This window comes from Phoca vitulina, unplaced genomic scaffold (assembly GCF_004348235.1).
Source record: "Phoca vitulina isolate PV1807 unplaced genomic scaffold, GSC_HSeal_1.0 scaffold69, whole genome shotgun sequence".
In the NCBI taxonomy this organism is placed as follows: Eukaryota; Metazoa; Chordata; class Mammalia; order Carnivora; family Phocidae; genus Phoca; species Phoca vitulina.
This window is the reverse complement of record NW_022589772.1, coordinates 7,233,633-7,254,991: the sequence shown is the minus strand read 5'-3', so window position 1 is coordinate 7,254,991 and position 21,359 is coordinate 7,233,633. Positions and strand designations below refer to the sequence as shown.

Genomic DNA, 21,359 nt, shown 5'->3' with positions numbered 1-21,359 from the left:
CTTCGGCTGGGTCATTTACCTAACTTTCAAACACTATTCTAAAGCTATACAAGCAAATTATACCTTGTGCATGATAAATAAAATGAAATCCACGCAAATTTTCAAAAAAACAGGCTTACTTAACAGTCGAAGTAAATGGTAGGGAATTAATACCGACTGGAACAATGTTATTAATCCCAGATGATGTCAGTGACCTTAGGTTCAAGGTAAATCCACTGGTGGTTGTGGTAGTAGTGGTGGTGGTGGTGACAGTGGTGGTGGTCGTTGTTGATGTTGTAGCTGGAAAATAAAATGCACGTTAGTAAGAAATGAGAGATTTATTTTATTTAGTCCTTGATCATTCAGGATAAAAGCTAGAGAAAGCATTTTTTAAAATGTGAAATTTAATTCAAAGTTGTGTGAATTAGCACTCAATACTGTTGTAATATGAAGTGATATACAGCAGGCCAGACATCTGGATTAACCTTTCTGCTAAAAATTAAAAATCCTGGATGTGTGTGTAGAAAAAGAAAATTTACAACTTAACCAGACCTATAATCATTAAAGAAATTGAATCAAACCTCAAAACTCTTCCCATAAACAAACCTCCAGACCTAGATGACCTCACTGACAAATTCTACTAAACTTCTAAGGAGAGAATAATTAGAATCTTATACAAACTCTGTACACATCTATATCTTTGCATACTTACATGAATATTTCTTGTAATTAATTCCTAGAAATGAAATTGCTGGATCAAAGGGTCAGCATGCTATAAATTTTAATATATCTTGCCAAATTGTCCAACCAAAAAGATTTTGCCAATTTACATTTCTATCAGTAGGGCAGAGTCCCTGTTTCTCTATGTTAGAGCCCATACTGTTTCTCTACGATATAGCCCATACTAGGCATATATCTTCGCCAGTCTAATAGGTGAAAGAAAGCCTCTCAAGGTTTCATCTACAGCCCAGACCTCTCTCTTATGTGTCTTTTTCCATTGTACCCCTACTAAAAACCTAGCCCTCTCTAGATGACATCCTCACTATATTTCATGGCCTAACTCACATTCTTTCTTCCCCCATATTTGCCACCCACTTCTCTTCTACTCCATCATTATCCCTTGGTTTTCTGAACTTCTCATAGCACTTTCGGTTTTTCCTACACACTGAGCACTTAAAAATTCATAGAAAACTGTGGCTGGTGGGGACTGGAAATGTTTTCTTCTTTTTGGTTCTCTGTGTTTTCAAATGTTCTTGGTAATCAATAGATGCTGCTTCTGTAACAAGAAATTTGTTATAAAAATACATTATAACATGTACACAATTGTTTCTTTTACATTAGCCTTGCTTTCCCAATTAGCAGTATTTTCAGGTTAATGGCCTTACTAGATAAATACATAATTATCGTGCTGCCTGCCAAAACATGCACAGCCTATACTGAGGGAAACTGGCCTACTCCATTCCTGCTGAGGGATCAAGCTAAGATACTCTTTCTTTATTCCAATAATTCTGTCCTTTGCTCCTAGTTCACAGTTGATTGGGACAAGGTGGGCATCCGGAGTATGGTATCCATTTCATATACTACTGGCAGCCTATACAAGGGTCTGGCATAGAGAGCTCTAGCCAAGCAGGGATAAAATAGGTCAGAATCTCATTTTCAAAAATTTAGAACTATGGAAAGAATCAGACTATAGGTAGAAATATGGAAATATTTCCAGAAATATGGAATCAGACTGTAAGCAGAAATTTGGAAATATTCCCAAATGTGTAGAAAGAATCAGACAATAGGCGGGGGGGCGGGGGGTTGAAAGAACCAACAGAGGACAGATATGAAGTAGAATTGAGGAGTCTGAGCAACTCAAAATTAAGAATAAGCTAAGGGGCGCCTGGGTGGCTCAGTCGGTTAAGTGCGTGCCTTCTACCTTCAGCTCAGGTCATGATCTCAGGGTCCTGGGATCCAGCCACATCAGGCTCCCTGCTTGGCGGGGAGTCTGCTTCTCCCTCTCCCTCTGCCCCTCCCACCCTTGTGCTTGTGCTCGTGCATGCACTCTCTCTCAAATAAATACAATCTTAAAAAAAAAAGAATAAGCTAAAATAGTAAGGTAGAAAAAGAGGTAAGGAAACCAATGGGAAGTCAGAAAAGAGAAGACTAAGGGAAAAGAGCAGAATTATGTTTATGCAATAGATTTAGGTCCCTAAAGCTGCCTTTAGAACAACTCTTAAATTCCAATTTCTTTAAAGTTCAGTGCCATGATAATACCTGTGTTAGATTTCCAAAAGATTCCATTTCCCTTTTGGCCACAAGAATCCTTACAAGAATTCCCTAATTCTTTGGGTTAGCCTTTGTGAGGGTGGAATGAACACCACAGGGAAAGAGCGTACCCAGTCACAAAGGATTCCCTGGGGTCATTTATCACTCAAAACACTGGGAAGATTACAGATTGGATCCCACGTGACATTCTTTACAATCCTATGTCATCACAATCTTCATCGGAGAATAAAAATCTTATCTGAAAAGAAACCCTTCCTCCAGAAATACTGAAACTTAATCACACTATGGAGACCCCTCCTTTATTGATTAATTCATTCAAACACTGTGTTAACTACTACATTCAAGACAGAAAACAGAAAAACAATTAAGAAAAAGAAAGAGTCCTTCTTATAAAGCTTTTCTTCACCCAAAGGTTGTTTGTTTTGTTTTTTTTTTTAAAGTAATCTGTATTTCCTAGTATGGACAGATGTGCAAAGATGACATATAAGAAAACAGCAGATTCTAGGATTACATGTGTGTATATTTATAATGATCCCATTTTTGTAAAACAAATAAATTCAATGTATGTTTGTATGTGTTTGGAAAAAAAGGCTAGAAAGATAAACACCAAACTGTTCACTCTAGAGACAGTGAAATATGTATATATTATATATACATGTGTGTATGATTTTTATAATAAAAAAAAGCAGCTACCATCACTACCAAAACATCTCCACAAAGATGAGGAAAAATACCTTTAGGAAATTAATACCTGTCAGCCTAAACATAAAAGAATCTTGAGTCATAAAAAAATGGTATGATTATTTTAACCTTTTTAAACAGTATTTATCTTTGTTCCTTATTTTTTACAGTATTTTAAAAAGGTGTAAATTAGCTCTGGCATAGGAGATAATACTCAAATAACAATAGCAATTCAATTAATACCAAAAAAGCAATGGATTTGAGAACGAAAGGTTCCCTCACAGTTTGATTTTGCAAGTTATGACTTTGGTCTAAACTAAATACAGTCAACTCTACATTATCTGTGTAGTAAAAAGGAAGCACAGTTCTATAAATAATACAAAATAACTGCATGCCACATTTGCATTTAAATAAATCTCATTCTGATGGTCTTAAAGATCGTTATATAAAATAATGAAAACATCCTTCAAAACATCCTACTACCCAATTTTCCTATCCAAGCAAACATTTTCCATACAAAAGATATAAGACTGATAACAAGCAAGCTTCTCTTAAAACTTGCTGATTATACTTAGGGCAGAGAATAATCCCAAATGACAATAAATCTGCAGACACAGACACTTGAAAGCTGCCCTACAAGGCTGATTTGTGAGGTGAAGAGTCTGAGCAAGTAAATATGCTTGGGGAGAAGGAAAGGTGAGTAGGGGAGAAAAACCAATGCTGGGTTAAGGGTGTCAAGTTGAGATACATCTGATGAGGAGATGGGTATATAAGGTAATGGTAGATGGAATGGCCAGGAGGGATGGCTTAGTAGCAAAGGTACCAGTTTGCAGGAAGGAATTTGAGACCTAGCTGGGGAGGGGATGGGTTATGGCAGAGTCACCAAAGAGCCTGCCAATTCATACTTCAGTGACTCAACCCACGGCTGAAAGAATCAGTTCTTTGTTCAGCATTTTACGGGGGGAATTATGGGTTATGGTATTTGCAAATATGGTGACCTGTAAAGTCCTCAAGACACACTCTTCACAATTCTCATAGGTTGGCCAGTTGCCTCGTACACAGCAGAAACTCAGTTAAGCATCATTCATGCAAAAGAATACATAAATAGATGGCGGACATCTCTGTTTAGGAATATTACTTTAAATTTAAAAAAAGAGTGACTTTTAATTTATACCAGGTTTGAGGAAAGATTTGTTCAGCCTTACGTAAACTTTTAAAATAAAACAAATAAGACTTTCCTAGAATGGAGTCTGACTTAAATGGTAGGTTTAAGTAGCAACTGACCCCTAACCACCCAGCTCACCATAAGATATAAGGCTATGACTAGCCAAGTTCTCTTCAACCTACAACCTAACTAGCTCTTAACCGGCAGAAACAAATTCAGGATGGAAACTCCTGTAATCAGCTTTAGGATAGGGTCAACTTTAATACAGGTCAAAACTTAAGTTTTAGGGAAAAAGAATTATCAATCCCAATATATTGGGTCAATGTAGACACTATGATCAATAATAAAAATTCTTAAATTTAAAAGTTGACAAGAATTTGGTAGCGGTGTTGATTACGGTCATCTCAAAGAAGTAGCTTCATTGGTATCAAATGTCTCACTACACTTTGGCAATCATCACTTTTGGTGTACCTTTTGCATACTCTGATGAAATGATCATAACTTACTTAAACAGTCCTAAAAGCTATGGAATACTACACTCTCACTGCTTGTTACACAGCACATTTCCACTGAGCATCCAAACACATCACACACCCCAATAATTCTCAAATCTTACTAGAAGCAGTATGAGCTGCTCCACCTGCTCCAGGGAATTTTAATCCAAATCCCAAAGTTATGCCACCAAATGTTCCAGTCGAAGTTGTTGGAGCACCAACTGCAGAGAATAACATAATATTACCTTTTATACTTTAATTTAAAAACAGTGAGTAATTTAGATAAAGTTTCTTTGATCTGAAGAGTCCTTTAGAAACTTTTGGCTGAACTCCAAAAACCTACAGTCAATCCATTTATAAGAAATGTCCAGAAAAGGCAAATCTATGGAGACAGAAAATAGATTAGTAGTTGTCTGGGGCTGAGAGATCTTATTTGGATGAGAGAAGTGTTCTAAAACTGGATTACAGTTTTAGTGGTAGTTACGCAGTTCAGTAATCTTATTAGAATCACTGAATTGTATACTTAAAATAAGTTAATTTTATATGTAAGTTTTACCTCATTAAAGTTAATTTTACAAATACTATGAGTGAGATTTCTTTTCATTTGGTAGGCAAGGACATCAAAGACAGGAATGAAAACAAGCCTTTCAAAGGTCAGAGGGCAAGTCTTTGATTGAAAATGGAATGCTTTCAACAATCATAACTTCCAACCTCAGACGTGGTCATATTCACGAAATCTGTTGTTTGTAGTTGCTTACATATGTCAAAAGGCTTCCAGAATCCCACTCGTGTCTCAAAACTGGAAGTCTATTTGGTAGAAAATACAACTCAAGTGGTAACCAGCAATTTTAACTAATGTTTGCCTATTCCAGCTTCATAAGAGGATAGGGATGACAGACCACTATTTTTTACCCTGAACTAGGCATGAGCAATTCCTGGCAAGTTTTATTCCCAGGAATGGTGACAATCTTGCTATAATAGGCCTGTGGGGGAACCATATTACAGCTAGGGTTACAATAACAAAGTCTAATGATAAATGTCATGGCACTGTGAAGATATCTCAAAAGCAGAGTCAGCTTATATGGACCTGTAAGAAAGAATTGCTCAACATTTGCTGTTATTGTACTAATGGAAGATACATAGCAAAGAAGTTGGGGTTACAAGATAATTAATATCCCACTTCTCAGATCAACGCATCCAGATGTTCCTCTTTAAGGAGAGAAGCCACAAGGCAACACACGGTGTCAATTAAGACCCCAAACTGGTCCTTTTGTCATCCATCACTTCCGATAGGTAAAATGTAAGGACCACAAACCTGGTCTATCTAGAAGAATACATGATAGCAAGGCTCCAACATTTAATTCCCATTTTATCTTATTCACATGGATAATAAGACTTCTTCCCGTCAGATATACTTGGCAAGACTCCCACTCTTCCTATTCCCATTAGCTTCAAGAAGTTGTTTCAAAACATTACAATGTTAATGAATTAAATGCTTAAAATTATCATTTTAAGCTGGAATAATCATGTTAACATAAAATTCACAGCTAAAGCCATGACAATTAGGTTCTTAAGCAAAGCTACTATTGATAGCAGCAGTTACAGATGGGTTTGAGCATAATGATAATTTATGAGATGCAAGAGATCCATAGCTTATATTGGCAAATTGAGTTAAGTGGCCTGATGCGAAATAATGGTATTTTCTTTGCAACCAGTAACTTACAAGAGAGCCCAGTAGCAGCAGCAGAAGTAGAAGCATTTGACATTGAAGTAAACAGCATGGTGCTTGAACAAGTAGTGGCGTCAGCAGTCGATGCTGAAGCCAAACCTAAAAATCAAAGTAACAAGCAGAAAAATATGTCACCAAAGAACAATTTTTTAAAAATAAAACATCATTATAACAAGGTTCATTTATATAGAGAAACTGAAACAAAGCAAAGAAAATCAGATACTCTTGAGATCTAACAAATAAAACATAATAAAAGCCTGATTTAAAAAAAATAGTTTATCAGTACTGCTTAGTATAGTCAGCCTTCTAGCACCATCATAACCAAGAAATTCTACTTTACTAAAAAGGTAACGTTAAGAGGGGGATCCACTTCTAGAACTGCAGCATAAGAAGTCCTGGGGACCTATTCCCCAGTGAAACAACCATAACTGGTATAGAAAACAATCTGAAATCTCAGGAAATCATCCAAAATATATACAACAAATAAAGAACATTTATTCAAGAAAATCTGCTGACTCAGTTATACCAATGAGAGTCTAGCATATGAATCACAACCCACTCCCTTCATTCCCTCTATCCCCCTGCTCACCTTGAAGGAAGCCACACTCCAGGCCAGAGTGGCCAAAAACACTGGCCCCAGCTCCCAACCAAGGGACACAGTATTTCATTGGGAAAGGCAAGCAGCCAGCAAATCACCTCCAACACATAGTGTTAACGTGTTGAAATTCCTGGTGAGTACAGCCAAGAGTTGAGGGACTCCCTTCCTTTAGTCAGCCCTCATTCATAGGGCAGAGGTACTACACCAGGCCCAACAGGTTAAGAATACGGGGGCCCCATCACCCCTACCCTGACTTCCTTGTCCCAGCTCACGTATAGGGCTGAGGTTCCATGCCTGAAGCAATAAGCAAGAGGGTCAGAGGAAACTAGCCCTATACAGCACCCACAGCACTGTTTCAAAGGTTTTGCCCAGGGGTAAAGGAAGCCCATAAAAACAGAGAGCTCCCAAGCTATACCCAAAAGTATTGCCTTTTTTGAAAAGGAGTGTGAGGAAATTCAAGCCGAAGGACTCTCTCTCAAGAAAAAAAAAAAAAAAAAAGAATGGAGATTTTGGTGCTAAGCAATTAAAAGGAAGCAAGTAGTTTTGTGAGAGTAAAAATTTAGACTGTAGGCCAGCTAGTTTACCAGGGGTAACTAGGGAAAGAGGAAGCTGAAGAGTCTTCCTCCTGAGATCAGAAGAATCAAGTACTCATACGTGCTACACCCTGCATGAATCTTGAAAATATTACCCTACATGAAAGAAGCCAGACACAAAAGGCTACATACTGTATGATTCAATTTATATGAAATGTCCAGAATATGTCCAGAATAGGCAAATCCATAGACAGAAAGTAGATTAGTGGATGCTAGGAGCTGGGAGGAGGGGGTAATAGGGAGTGACTGCTAATGGGTACCAGGTTTCTTTTTGGGGTGATGAAAATATTCTGGAATTATATAGTGGTTATGGTTGCACATGCTGTGAATATTTTTTAAAAACACTGAATTGCACATTTTATTTTATTTTTTAAAGATTTTATTTAGTTATTTGACAGAGAGAGACAGCGAGAGAGGGAACACAAGCAGGGGGAGTGGGAGAGGGAGAAGCAGGCTTCCCGCAGAGCAGAGAGCCCGATGTGGGGCTCGATCTCAGGACCCTGGGATCATGACCTGAGCCGAAGGCAGACGCTTAACGACTGAACCACCCAGGCGCCCAGAATTGCACATTTTAAAAGGGTGAATTTTAAGATATGTGATTTATACCTCAATTATGATATTATGTGAAAAAAACAGGATCATCTCAATAGAAGTAGAAAAAGGATTTGAGAAAATCGAACATAGCTTCATGATGAAAATGCTCAACAAACTACGAAGAGAAGGGAACGTCTACAACATGATAAAGGGCATTTATGAAAAACCCACAGCTAACGTCATATTTAATGGTGAAAGACTGCATACTTTCCCACTATCATCAAGAACAAACCAAGGATGTCTGCTCTTCCCAACAATACATTAGAAGTTCTAACCAGAATAATTAGGCAGGAAAACAAAATAAATGGCATCCAGGTCAAAAAGGAAGAAATAAACCTATTTCTATTCACAGGTGACTTGATCATGAATACAGAAAACTCTAAGAGAGCCACAAAAAAAAAAAAAAAAATCTATTAGAACATTAAACAAGTTCAGCAAATTTGCAGGATTCAAGATCAACACAGAAAAATGAATTACAATTCTATATGCCAGCAATGAACAACCCACAAATGAAATTAAGAACATCATTCCACTCAAAAAATACTTAGGAGCAAATCTAACAAAAGAAGTGCAAGATTTATACCCAGGAAAATATAAAACATCACTACAAGAAATTAAAGACATCCTAAATAAATGGAAAGATCTCATGTTTGTGGATCAGAAGATTTAGTATTGTTAAGATGGTATGGTAGACAGAAAAATGGTCCCCAAAGATAGCTGCCTCCTAATACCCAGAGCCTGCAAACATATTACCTTACTTGACAAAAAGGCCTTTACAGATGTGATTAAGGTTCAGTACCTTGAGATAGGGAGATTATCCTGGATTATCCAGGTAAGCAAAATCTAATGACGTAAATCCTTAAAAGTAGAGATTCTTTCTAGGCTGTGGCCAGAGGGAGAGGCGACTACAAAAGAATGGTCAGAAAGATGCCAAGTTGCTGATACAAATGGCCATCTAACACATGAAAACAAACTCAATGTCATTAGTCATTAGGGAATTAAAAATCGAAACCACAATGAGAGTCCACTTCATACCGACTCAGATGGCTATAATCAAAAAGCCAGATAATATCAAGTGTTGGTGAGGATGTGGAGAAATTGGGAAGCTCATACAATGCTAATGGGCATGTAAGATGGTACAGCCACTTTGGAAAACTGTCTGACACTTCCTCAATGTGTTAAACATAGAGTTACCGTATGACCCAGTAATTCTACTCCTAGGTATCTACACAAGAAAAATTAAAACATATATCTGCACAAAAACATGTGCGTGAATGTTCATAGGAGCATTACTTATAACAGGCAAAAGGTAGAAACGACCCAAATGAACATCGACTGATGAATGGATAAATAAAATGTGGTATATCCATACAATGGAATTTTATTCGGCCATAACAAGGAAAAGCAGCACTGATATATGCTAAAACATGGATGAGCCCTTAAAAACATTACACGGAGTGAGAGAAGTTAATCACAAAAGAGCACATATTTTATGACTCCTTTTATATGACGTGTCCAGAATAGGGGAGTCTGAGCCAGAAAGCAGTTTCTTGGTTGTGAGGGACTGGAGCAGGGAGGAATGGACAGTGACTGCTAATGGGTATGGAGTTTCCTTTGAGGGTGATGAAAATATTCTAAAATTGACTGCAGTAATGACTGCACAACTCAGTGAATATACTAAAAACCCAATTAATTGTACATTTTAAATGGGTAAATTATATGGTATGTGAATTACATAATAATAAAACTGTAAAAAAATAATAAATAGAAGTCTGGGATAAAGTTTCAGAAAACAGATTACCTGCCTCTTGCTTTAAAATTTCAAATAAAGAGTACATAAAAAATAAAGCTAAAGAAATGAAGTACATAAAGACACAAATGAGATTCATTGGTTAACTGAAAACAAAGTTTATCTTTTCATCCTCATTCTAGATCACTGTACATGGCACATGGTAATAAGTACTCAGTCAAAGTTTCTGCTGAATTGAACCCACTTTTTCCAGACTCCAATACATAATGACATTCTATTTCCTCTTCAAAAGGAAAAAAGTACTTAATAAGTAACTGCACTTGAATCTGTTGCTGCCTACATCCAACTGCTGAACAACTCTTGGCAATATATAATGTAAGACTCTGCTATCCAAAAGATCTAGGGCCACTGAGGGTGAAGGGGATAGGGAGATGCTGGGAAGGAATTGGGAACACTACTATATACCTTCAACTATCTAAAATGTGTATCGTGGAATAGCCCTATGTTTCATCTAGAAGAAGCACCACATGTAGTATACTTTTAAAGAGATGATCAGTTTTACAGCAAAGGTGTTTTAATATTTATAATTCATTACCAACAGGTGAGGCTAAATTTTTACTACGGGTTTAACGGCTACTTTAATTTCCTCATCCGAAATTGCCTATTTATGGCATCTGCTGATTTTCTCACTAGAGTATTGTCTTATTATTGAAGTGTATATTAAGGCTATTTAGTCAAATGTTGTGGGGTGCCTGGGTGGCTCAGTTGGTTGAGTGACCACTCTTGATTTCAGCTCAGGTCATGATCTCAGGGTTGTGAGATCGAGCCCTATCAGGCTCGTGCTAGGTGTGGAGCCTGCTTATAATTCTCTCTCCCCCTCTTCCTCTGCCGGCCCTCCTCCCTCCCCCTCTCTAAAAAAAATGTTGCAAAAACATCCCAGCTCCAGTTTGTCATTTGTTTTTTTATTTTGGTTTTATTTTTTATGTAGTCAAATCTTTCCATCATTTTTTTTCCTTTATGGTTTATGTCTCCATAATTTGTTTCAAAAGGCTTCCCCTCTTAAACATATAAAAGGTATTCAACCTCATTTTTAGGAAAAAGTCACAAATTATAACTATATTGAGAACAATTTCACCAAACAGATGGGAAGAAATAAAAAACTAGTAACACACTCCATTAAGGACACTGTGAACAAACAAGCAGCCTCTGAGGGTCCTAATGGGAGTGTAAATTGGGTATAGTCCCTCTAGAAAACAAGTGCCGATGTTTAAAAAATTCCAAGTGAACCTATCTTTTGAACCAGTAATATTTCTTCTCAAAATTTATCCACAAAGATGTACTTGCACACCTGTAAAATGACATGTAAAATGAGAGCCGTGACATCACTGTTTGTACTAACAAATGAGGAAACACCTAAATGCCCACCAGCAAGGGACTAGATAAATTATAGCACATCTAGACCATGGAATTCTATGATGCTACAAAAAAATACTGAGGGAGCTGTCTATATACTGATTGATGTGAAAAGATCTCCAAAATGTTTAAAGTAAGTGTGTAAAGTTTGTGAGTTTAAAAAGCAAGGTACAGAGCACTGTGTATACTATCATTTATGTAAAAAAAAAAAAAATAAAGGTAGAGGGCTAAGAATATTTTTTTTTATTTGCTAGCAAATCCATGAAGAAACTCTGGAAGGATACATAAAATTACAGTGGTCAGCTGAATGGAGGGGGTGGAGCGGGTAGGGGTAATACAGGGTAGATGGGGGACAGTATACCCATGTATACTATGCATGGTCTAATTTTTGAACCATCTGACTGAATATATTATAAATTTTTAAATTATACATAAATAAAGGTCCTTTCCCCAACCCAAGATATATTATTTACATATTTTCATATTTACCTGTGCTTTTTAAATGTTTATGGCTTCATTTTCTACCTTTAATTTACCCATATTTCTTTGGTTGATCTTGTTAAAATACAAAACTCAATGGAGTAAATTTGAAGATCTAACTGGCTTTATTAAAGAATTCATGAATCCGGAAGCATCCCATCTAGCAAGTAGAGGGGAGCTCATAGGAATTATACAAAAATGGAAGGTTTTTATAGGAAGGAAGGTGGGGCAAGAAAGTTATAAGCAAAAGAAAGAATTGTTTCAGGCAAGATCACCTTCTCTTAGGGGGAAGGGCAGAGAATCTTATTATGCAGATGACCTCATCTTCTTTTGGGAGATGGAGAGGACCCATGTGACAGATTATTACCTCATTGGTGCTTATCAGAAAATTCCTGACTGACCAGTTAAGACTTACCTTTCTGGGGGAGTTTGAAACTGCAGTTAGATTAGGTATTAAGCCCTAGTTTACTGACTTGGGGCCTTAACCTAAATGATACCATTTTGGACCCATGGTTTTCTTTTTAATGATCTTCTTAGGTAAAAATTCATCCCCTTTCCCCCAAATCAGCTGGTTAGCCAGCCACTGCAATTCATTTACTCACTACCCCATCCTCTCTCCCCACAGATTTGAAATGCCATCTTCACAGACCCAGGTTTTGTTTCTGTACTTTAAAATTTTTCTGTCACTGTTCCGCAAGAAAGTTTCAATTATTATAGCACTAGAATTCATGTGCTCTTATATTACACAATATTTTAAACTTAAAGGAAGAGAATAAAGTTAACATACATTTTCATGTATTTTCCTACAAGTACTCCATCATTACTTTCCTTAAAAAACAAGAGAGTTGAGGGGCGCCTAGGTAGCTCAGTTGGTTAAGCGACCAACTCTTGACTTCGGCTCAGGTCATGATCTCAGGGTCATGAGATGGAGCCCCCACACTGGTCTCTGGGCTGGGCTGGGTGTGGAGCCTGCTTAAGATTTCTCTCTCTCCCATTGCCCCTCGCCACCTCGCTCGAGTGCACTCTTTCTCTCTCTGGGGGGGGGGGGGCGGGTAAGAGTTGACTAGTCTCATGCATTTATTCCCCCATTTAAACTTCTGACTCAACTATAGTCAAGTCCCTCTTTTCCTTTCCTTCCTCAAAAAAAATTCCATTTTAAAAAAACAAGCCCAATTTGGGAGTCATTTGTCCCCCACCACAGGGAACCACAACTTAATTACAGTTTCAATCTATTCCAGAAATGTGACCTTTCAAAAATCAATCTGAAATTTCCTGATCAGCACCAGGGAGGTAATCTGCATGATAAAAAAAAAACAAAACCCTGCTGTTCCCTTCCACCCAAAAGATGTCTGGCCAGAAACAATCCTTTCTTTTCTTTTGCTAATAACTTCTTGCCCCACCCTCCTTCCCATAAAAACCTTCCATTTTGTACAATTCCTCAGACCATCTCTCTACTTGCTAGATGGGATGCTGCCCAATTCATGAATCACTTAAAAAGCCAATTAGATCTTCAAATTTACTCGGCTGAATTTTGTTTTTTAACAATTCCCATTGTGATTTTATAAGAATTACATTAAATGTGTAGGTTAATGTGGAGATAAATGACATTCTTATATATTGAGTCTGCACATTTAGTGGGTGTCTTCATTTATTCATGTCTCCTATTATATTCCTCAGTAGAATTTTGGAGTTATCTTCATATAGGTCATGCACATTTTAAAAGTTTATTGCTAGGCACTTTGAATTTTTGGTTGGAATTGTTAATGGGACCTTTTTCCATTATATATATTTACCAACTACTATTGCTTAAACATGGGAACACTATTGATTTTTGTATTTATAACCGGCCATATTATTGAAACTTCTTCACTAGTGCTAATTGAATTTGCACTTGATTTATGCCCATATTTTAAAAATCCTGATCATTTGTCTAGGGTACTGGCATAATTTCAGGGCCTGACCTTAAATCACATATGCAGAGGTAACCAAGGAAGCAAATGCCATTTAATATGATTGCTTTTAAGTTAAAGGAGTCTTACTCTTAAATAAGAAAGGATTTAAGAGTCTTGTTTTCCTAATCATAGAACTAGAGCAGGGTTTTTCAACATTTGGGGCCAGGTAATTCTTTGTTGTGGAGGACTAGCCCATGCTGGGATATAATAAGAAATGCATATTTGGTCTGTGTCCCCTTTCCTGGACAAATCCTGAAACCCTTGTAATTTCCTAAAGTGACAGAAGTGTTAGGGACATCTTTTGTTATAGTTTTTGGTTTTTGTCCCCAGTTCCTAAAATAGCTCCAGGAGCAATAAAGGTGAAAGGAGCCTCTGATCATTTATAACAAGCCCTTAACAACCATACCTGATTTATGTTAATAATGTGAAATTTAAAGAGCCCTTAAAAATGAGCACTGGTTACCAGAGGGACCAACCAAGTGATTACAGGGTTAGAACTTTTATCCCACCCTCTGACCTCTGGAAATGGGAGGGGCTGAAGATTGAGTTCAATTACCATTGGCCGATGATTTAATCAATCATGCCTACATAATAGAACCTCCATCAATACCCTAAATGAAGGGGTTTGGAGAACTTCTGGGTTGGTGAACACATGGAGGTGCTAAAAGGGTGACCATGCCTGGAGAAGACATGGAAGATCTGGGCCATTCCACCAAACCTTGCCCTATGCATCTCTTCCATTTGGTTGTTCCTAAGTTGTATCATTTATAATAGACCAGTAATTGTAAGTAAAGTGTTTTCCAGAGTTCTCTGACCTGTTCTAGCAAATTATTGGCCCAAGGAGGGGGTCATGGGAACCCCCAACTTCTAAGCAGTTGGTCAGAAGTACAAGTGATAACCTGGGACTCACAATTGGTATCTGAAGCAGTAGATAGTCTTGTGGGACTGAGCCCTTAAAATGTGTGGTCTGTGGTAACTCCAGGTAAAGAGCATCATAACTGAATGTAGGAAGCTGAAACCAGCTGGTGTCCAGGGTTAGAGAACTGGCTGGTGTGGGAAGAACCCCCCATACTTGGTGTCAGAAGTATTGAATGTAGGGGACACAAGGTTTTCTTTTATGTGCACTGCAGGTTATTTTGCCGTGGGAAATTGAATAAAGGAAACCTCATTTAAAATGGGGTTGGGAGGCCAGAAGGGGGAGCTCTCACACCATACCACTTGTTGCAGCCTTCTGCAGGCCCAAAAGGAAAACAAAAACAAAAACAAAAACAAAACTATTTTACTACCCCAGCAGGAAGAAGATTTTCTCCTGGCTCAGCAACAGCCCGGCCAATGAGACACTGTCACAACTCAGCCAATGAAAAGCCACTACACTTCAAACTCCCAATTTACTCCAATGGACTTTTTGTTTACAACAGCCCCTCCCAACTCCCTCCTTTCCTCTATAAAAGAGCTTTCTTCTCTTTTGTTCTCCAGACTTGCCGGTGGCTTTGCCACAGCTTGCCTGTCCCAAATTGCAATTGCTCTGCTATTCAAACAAACCCATTCTGCTAGCAAAATAACTGGCTGTTTTATTTTCAAGGTCAAAAGCAGCATCCCCGGGCTCTACCCACTAGGTGCCAGTAGTACCTCCCCAGTCTCAACAACGACAAATGTCTTCAGACATTGCCAAATATCCTCTAGGAGAGGGGGCAAAATCATCTCCAGTTGAGAACCACTGGACTAGAGGAAGGTTTCAATATAATTTTCTCCAACCAGTGCTAGAAGGATACCCAAATCAGCCTTAATTCCTTGATGTTTAAGAACATAAGAAAATGCCAACTATTTTGAAGATTTTATTTATTTATTTATTTATTTGAGAGACATGAGCGGGGTGGGTGGGCAGGGGCAGAGGGACAAGCAGACTCCCCGCTGAGTGGGGAGCCCAACGTGGGGCTCAGTCCCAGGACCCTGAGATCATGACCTGAGCCAAAGTCAGACAGTTAACTAACTGAGCCACCCAGGCACCCCGCCAACTATTTTAATAAATTGTTGGCCCTAGAAAATAACCATGAATTTTTTTAATAGGATTGGGAAAGGTGGTCCTATACTACAAGATAGTGGGGCATGCTACAATAACTAAGATGGTGATATTAGAACAATAAAGGGCAGATCAATAGAACAGAATAGGAAGTCCAGAAGCAGAACTAATCATATATAATAATTTGTTGTATGTGGAAGGCAGCATCTCAAATCAATAGAAAAAGGATGGCTATTTAATGAAATATAATGGTTTTACTCACTAATCATTTAGAAAAAAATGATTCCTAAAAATATAAACCATAATAGAAGTACAAAAAGAATTAAGAATCTTGAGATGGAAAAGGACTATTTGTCCAGAGAGAGGGAAACTCAGAATAAGAGATGTGATAATATAAAAATTAAATTAAGAACTTCCAGGAAAATGGGATACATGCACTTTTCCTTATTCAAATAAAACCCTTATTCAACTAAAACATTATATATAAAACAAACCTAAGAAGACCCTGAAAAGTGGTGAGAAGAAGGCAAACCAGATAGGGATCTTGAGACCCAAGGAATGATACGGTGGTGGGTCCACAGGTTTTCTTTTTGCTTTGTATTTCCCGGGCTTGTGGTTGAATATGCCAGTAACCCAGAAATACCAATGGATATAGACCCTTCCCATAAAGGCCCCAACAAAAGCCTGCTCTGTAGACAAAAGACAAGGACAGGGACAGACTAATAGGAAAGAAAACTTTTAGACAATAACCACTCTAGTACAACCAAAGACCACAACAAAAAACTATGGTCTCATTTTCTACCTACTAAGCACTAAACACTAAGCAAGAAGCCTAAACTTCTACCCATGTGAGACTGTAATGAGGTGTCCTAATACCCCCACCGAAGTGGTATCAGAGAAGTTCAAGTAGGGAGCCAGGTTTTTCATCCCTGCCAGCAGTTTATGAACCCTCTCCTTACAGTGACACTGGAAACCACATTGGGAGCAGGAACTTCCACCCTTGCCCACCAGTAACTAGGAGACCCTTGCCTTGGGTAGCAATGGAGACCAAGAGGGAAAATGAAGTTCTACTCCTACCTTAGGGTAACGAAGCAGCACCCCTTTCTTCCCCTGCTAGAGCAATGTCAAATAAGATCAGCTAAAGAAAAAAAAAAGGTTGGGGCACCTGGGTGGCTCAGTTGGTTAAGCAACTGCCTTCAGCTCAGGTCATGATCCCGGAGTCCTGGGATCAAGTCCCGCATCGGGCTCCCTGCTCAGCGGGGAGCCTGCTTCTCCCTCTGACCCTCTCCCCTCTCATGCTACTTCTCTGTCTCTCTCTCTTTCTCTCAAATAAATAAATAAATAAATAAATAAATAAAATCTTTTTTAAAAAAAAAGGCTTAAATCAGATTCAGAGTCTCATACTATAATAAGAAAATGTCCAGGTTTCAATTAAACACTCATCCTACCAAGAACCAGGAAGGTCTCAAACTGAGTGAAAAATGACATACCAAGATGACAGAAACATTAGAATTAACTGACATGCATCCATGATAAAAATGCATCAGTAAGAAATTATAAACATGCTTGAAACACATGAAAAAATAGCCTTACCAGAAAAAAAATAGAAAAAGAAATGAAAAGAAAACCTCAGCAAAGAAATAGAAGATATAAAGAACCAAATGGAAATTTGAGAACTGAAAAAGACAATAACCAAACACAAAGCTAAGTGGAAGGATTCAAGAGCAGAATAGAGCAGACAGACAAGAATCAGTGAAATGGATGATAGAACAATAGAAGTCTACACCAAGACATATGTAATAACTAAACTTCTGAAAACTAAACATAAAACAGCATCTAACTTATAAGGGAAAAAACTATTTAATTGACAGATTTCTCATCAGAAACCATGGAGGCAAGAAGAAAGTATCACCATATGTTTCAGGTGCTGAAAGAAAAGAAATGCCAATCCAGAATCCTATAGCTAGTGAAAATATCCTTCAGGAATGAAGAGGAAATTAAGATATTGAAAAGGAAAACTCAGAATTTGTTGCAAACAGACCACCTTAAATGAGCAGCTAAAGGAAGTTCTCTCAACAGAAAGGGAATGACAAAAGAAGGAATCTTGGAACTTCAGGATGGAAGAAACAACAAATAGAAGAGCAAAAAATGTGGGTAAATACAATAGGTTTTCCTGTTTGTCTTAAGTTTTTAAAAATTATGTTTAATGGTAGAAGCAAAAATTATAACCCGGCCTGATGTGGTTCTAAATGTATGCAGACAGAATATTTTAAGACAATTACATTACAAATAAGGGTGGGTTAAGGGACATACAGGGAGAAAGGTTTCTTTTTTTTTTTTTAAGTAGGCTCCACCAAGCCCTGAGTGGAGCCCAATGCAAGGCTTGAACTCACAACACTGAGATCAAGAGAGTCAGACACTTAACCAACTGAGCCACCCAGGCACCCTGGGAAAGGTTTCTATACTGCACAAAAACAGGTAAAATGACAAGTAAACTATTATATATATACTATATACTATCCTATATATGTTATATTACATATATATGCATATATATATATATATATATATATATAATACTTAGAGCAACCACTAAAAGCTATACAAAGAGGTAATCTCAAAAATACTATAGTTAAACCAAAATGGAATTCTAAAACATGTTCAGGTAATCAATAGGAAGGCAGGAAACAAAACAGAAGAATGAAAAATATAAACAAAAAATAAAATGGCAGACTTAAGTCCTAACATAGCAATAATTACAGAAAATGTTAATGGTCTAAATAATCCAATTAAAAGTGAGAGTGACAGAGGGTATTAAAAAACCATGATCCAACTGTATGTTGTCTATAAGAAACTCACTTCAAAAATAATGATAGAGGCAGGTTGAGAATAAAAAGATGGAAAAAATACTATACAACATTAAGTAGGAATGGATATATTATTATCAGACAAAGTAGACTTCAGAGCCAAAAAATTACCAAATAGGGACATATTACATAATGATATAACATAAAGGGCCAATCCCCCAATAAGTCTTAGCAGTCATATATAAGGACTGAACAGAGCTTCAAAATATGTGAATCAAAAATTGACAAAAGTGAAGGGAGAAATAGACAAATCCACTATTCCAGTTAGAGACTCCAACACCCCTCTCTTACCAATTCATAGAACAACTAGACAGAAAATCAACAAGGATATAGAACTCATCAAAACCATTAACCATCAGAATACAATTAGCCTTTATAGAACACTTCACCCAACAAAGCAGAGTACACATTCTTTTCAAGTGCCCCTGGAAGATATACCAAGATAGACCTTATTCTGGTCCATAAAACAAATTTCAACTAATTTAAAAGGCTAAAAATGATTTAGTATATTCTCGAACTACAATGGAATGGAATCAGAAATCAAAAACAGAAAACAACAGGAAAATCTCCAAACATTGGGAAACTAAACACACACTGAAATAACCCATGGGTCAAAGAGGAAGTCTCAACGAAAATTTAAAAAAATACATTGAATTGAATGAAAATGAAAATGCATCATACCATAATTTGTGGGATGTAGTTAAAGCAGTGCTGGCAGGGAAATTTATAGCAGTAAATGTACACATTAGAAAAGAACATGTACAGCATGGTGACTATTTAATACTGTGCTGTATATTTGAAAGTTGCTAAGAGAGTAAATAAATCTTGAAAGTTCTCATCACAAGAAAAAAAATTGTAACTATGTGTGGTGATGGATGTTAACTAGACATATTGTGGTGATAATTTCATAATATATACAGGTATCAAATCATTATGTTGTACACCTGAAACTAATATAAGGTCAATTATATCTCAATTTTAAAAATTAAAAATAGAAGAAAAGTTTCTAATCAATCATCCAAGCTCCCACCTGAAAACCTAGTAAAAGAGCAAAATAAACCCAAAGCAAGCAGAAGAAAGAAAATAATAAAGAGTAAAAATCAATGAAATGGAAAACAAAAATAGAAAAAATCAATAATACAAAGAGTTGATTCTTGAAACATCAATAAAATTAACAAACCTCTACTAAGATTGAAAAAGAAAACAGAGAAGATACAATTACCAATATCAGTAATGAAACAGCATATCATGACACACCATGTAGACATCAAAAGAATAATACCATGCCCACAAATTTGATAATTTCAAAGAAATGGTCCAACTCAAAACATACAAACTACCACAAGTCACCAATACGAAATAGGTAATTTGAGTAACCCTATAACTTAAGGAATTTATTCATAATTTTAAAACTCCTAAAAAGCAAATCTCCCGGTCCAGATGGTTTCACTGGAGAATTCTACCAAATGTTTAAAGAAGAATTTCTTTCAGAAAATAAAACAGGAGAAACACTTCCCAACTTAATTTATGAAACCAGTATCATACCCTGATCAAAACCAGACAGACAATATATAAAAGAAAAACTGCAGGCCAGTATCTCTTATGAATATGAATGAAAGAATAAAAAAAAATCAAACAAAATATAAGCAAATAGAATTCAGCAATGTATAAAAGGCATATAGAATATGACCAAATGGGATTTATTCTAGGGGTGCAAGGTTGGTATATTTGAAAATTCAATCAATGTGATCCACATGACCATATCAACTAATGAAGAAAAAGCTTTTACAAAATTCAACACCCAGTTATGGTAAAAGTCTCAAAAAAACTAGAAATAAATGGGAACATCTTCAACTTGATAAAGGGCATCTATAAAAAACTACAGATAACACCATACTTAATGAGAAACTAGATGTTTCTCCCTAAGATTGGGAAAAAGGAAGGATGCCTGCTCTCATCACTCTTATCCAACATAGTACTAGAACTGCTAGCTACTGCATTAAAGCAAGGGAAAAAATCTAGATTGGAAAGGAAGAAATGAAACTGTTCTATTTTCAGATGACATGACTGTGTAGAAAATCCTAAGAAATCTACAAAAAAAAAAAAAAACCCCTCCTAGAATAAATGAGTTCAGCAAGGTCACAGAATACAAGATAAACATACAAAATCAATTGTATTTCTACATACTAGCAATAAGCAAGTGAATATGAAATTAAAAATACAGTACCATTTACAATCACTTTAAAAAAGAGAAATACTTAGGTGTAAATCTAACAATAAGAGAAAAAAAAATCCCAGTTGATCAGCACTTCTGTCTTTTGTAAAACCCTATTATTCACTGACATTTCCCAAGTCCCTATGTGAAAAGGACCCATATAATACATTACTATTTTTTAATGCTTTTTTTCTCAGACTCTAAATGACATGAACAGATTGGATATTCAGATGACAAATAAGCACAGGAAAAGATGTTCGACATCATTAGCCCTTAGGGAAATATAAATAAAAACCACAATATGATATCACTATTTGCAAGAATACCTAAAATGAAAAATAGTGATAATACCAAATGATAGTGAAGAGCAGAGAAACTGGATCACACATACTTGCTGATGGTACAGCCATTCTGGAAGACAGTTTGGCAGTTTCTTATAAGACTGAATATACAACTACCATACGATCCAGCAATTGTACTCCTGGGCACTTATCCAAGAGAAATGAAGACTTATGTTCACAAAAAACCTGTACATAAATGTTCAGAGCAGCTTTATTC

General features: G+C 36.8%; 1 protein-coding gene across 2 annotated transcripts in view; it reads right to left on the bottom strand.

Moving 5' to 3' along the window:
• Positions 1 to 21,359, bottom strand: part of NUP62CL (nucleoporin 62 C-terminal like) — a 73,366-nt gene that overhangs the window by 36,127 nt on the left and 15,880 nt on the right. For both annotated transcript variants that reach the window (XM_032392795.1, XM_032392796.1), the window contains exons 3-5: positions 6,314 to 6,418; positions 4,713 to 4,811; positions 120 to 279 (exon numbers count right to left, since the gene is read on the bottom strand). In XM_032392795.1, coding sequence (XP_032248686.1) covers positions 120 to 279; positions 4,713 to 4,811; positions 6,314 to 6,371 — 317 coding nt within the window. In that variant the 5' untranslated portion in view covers positions 6,372 to 6,418. The remainder of the gene's footprint in view (positions 1 to 119; positions 280 to 4,712; positions 4,812 to 6,313; positions 6,419 to 21,359) is intronic.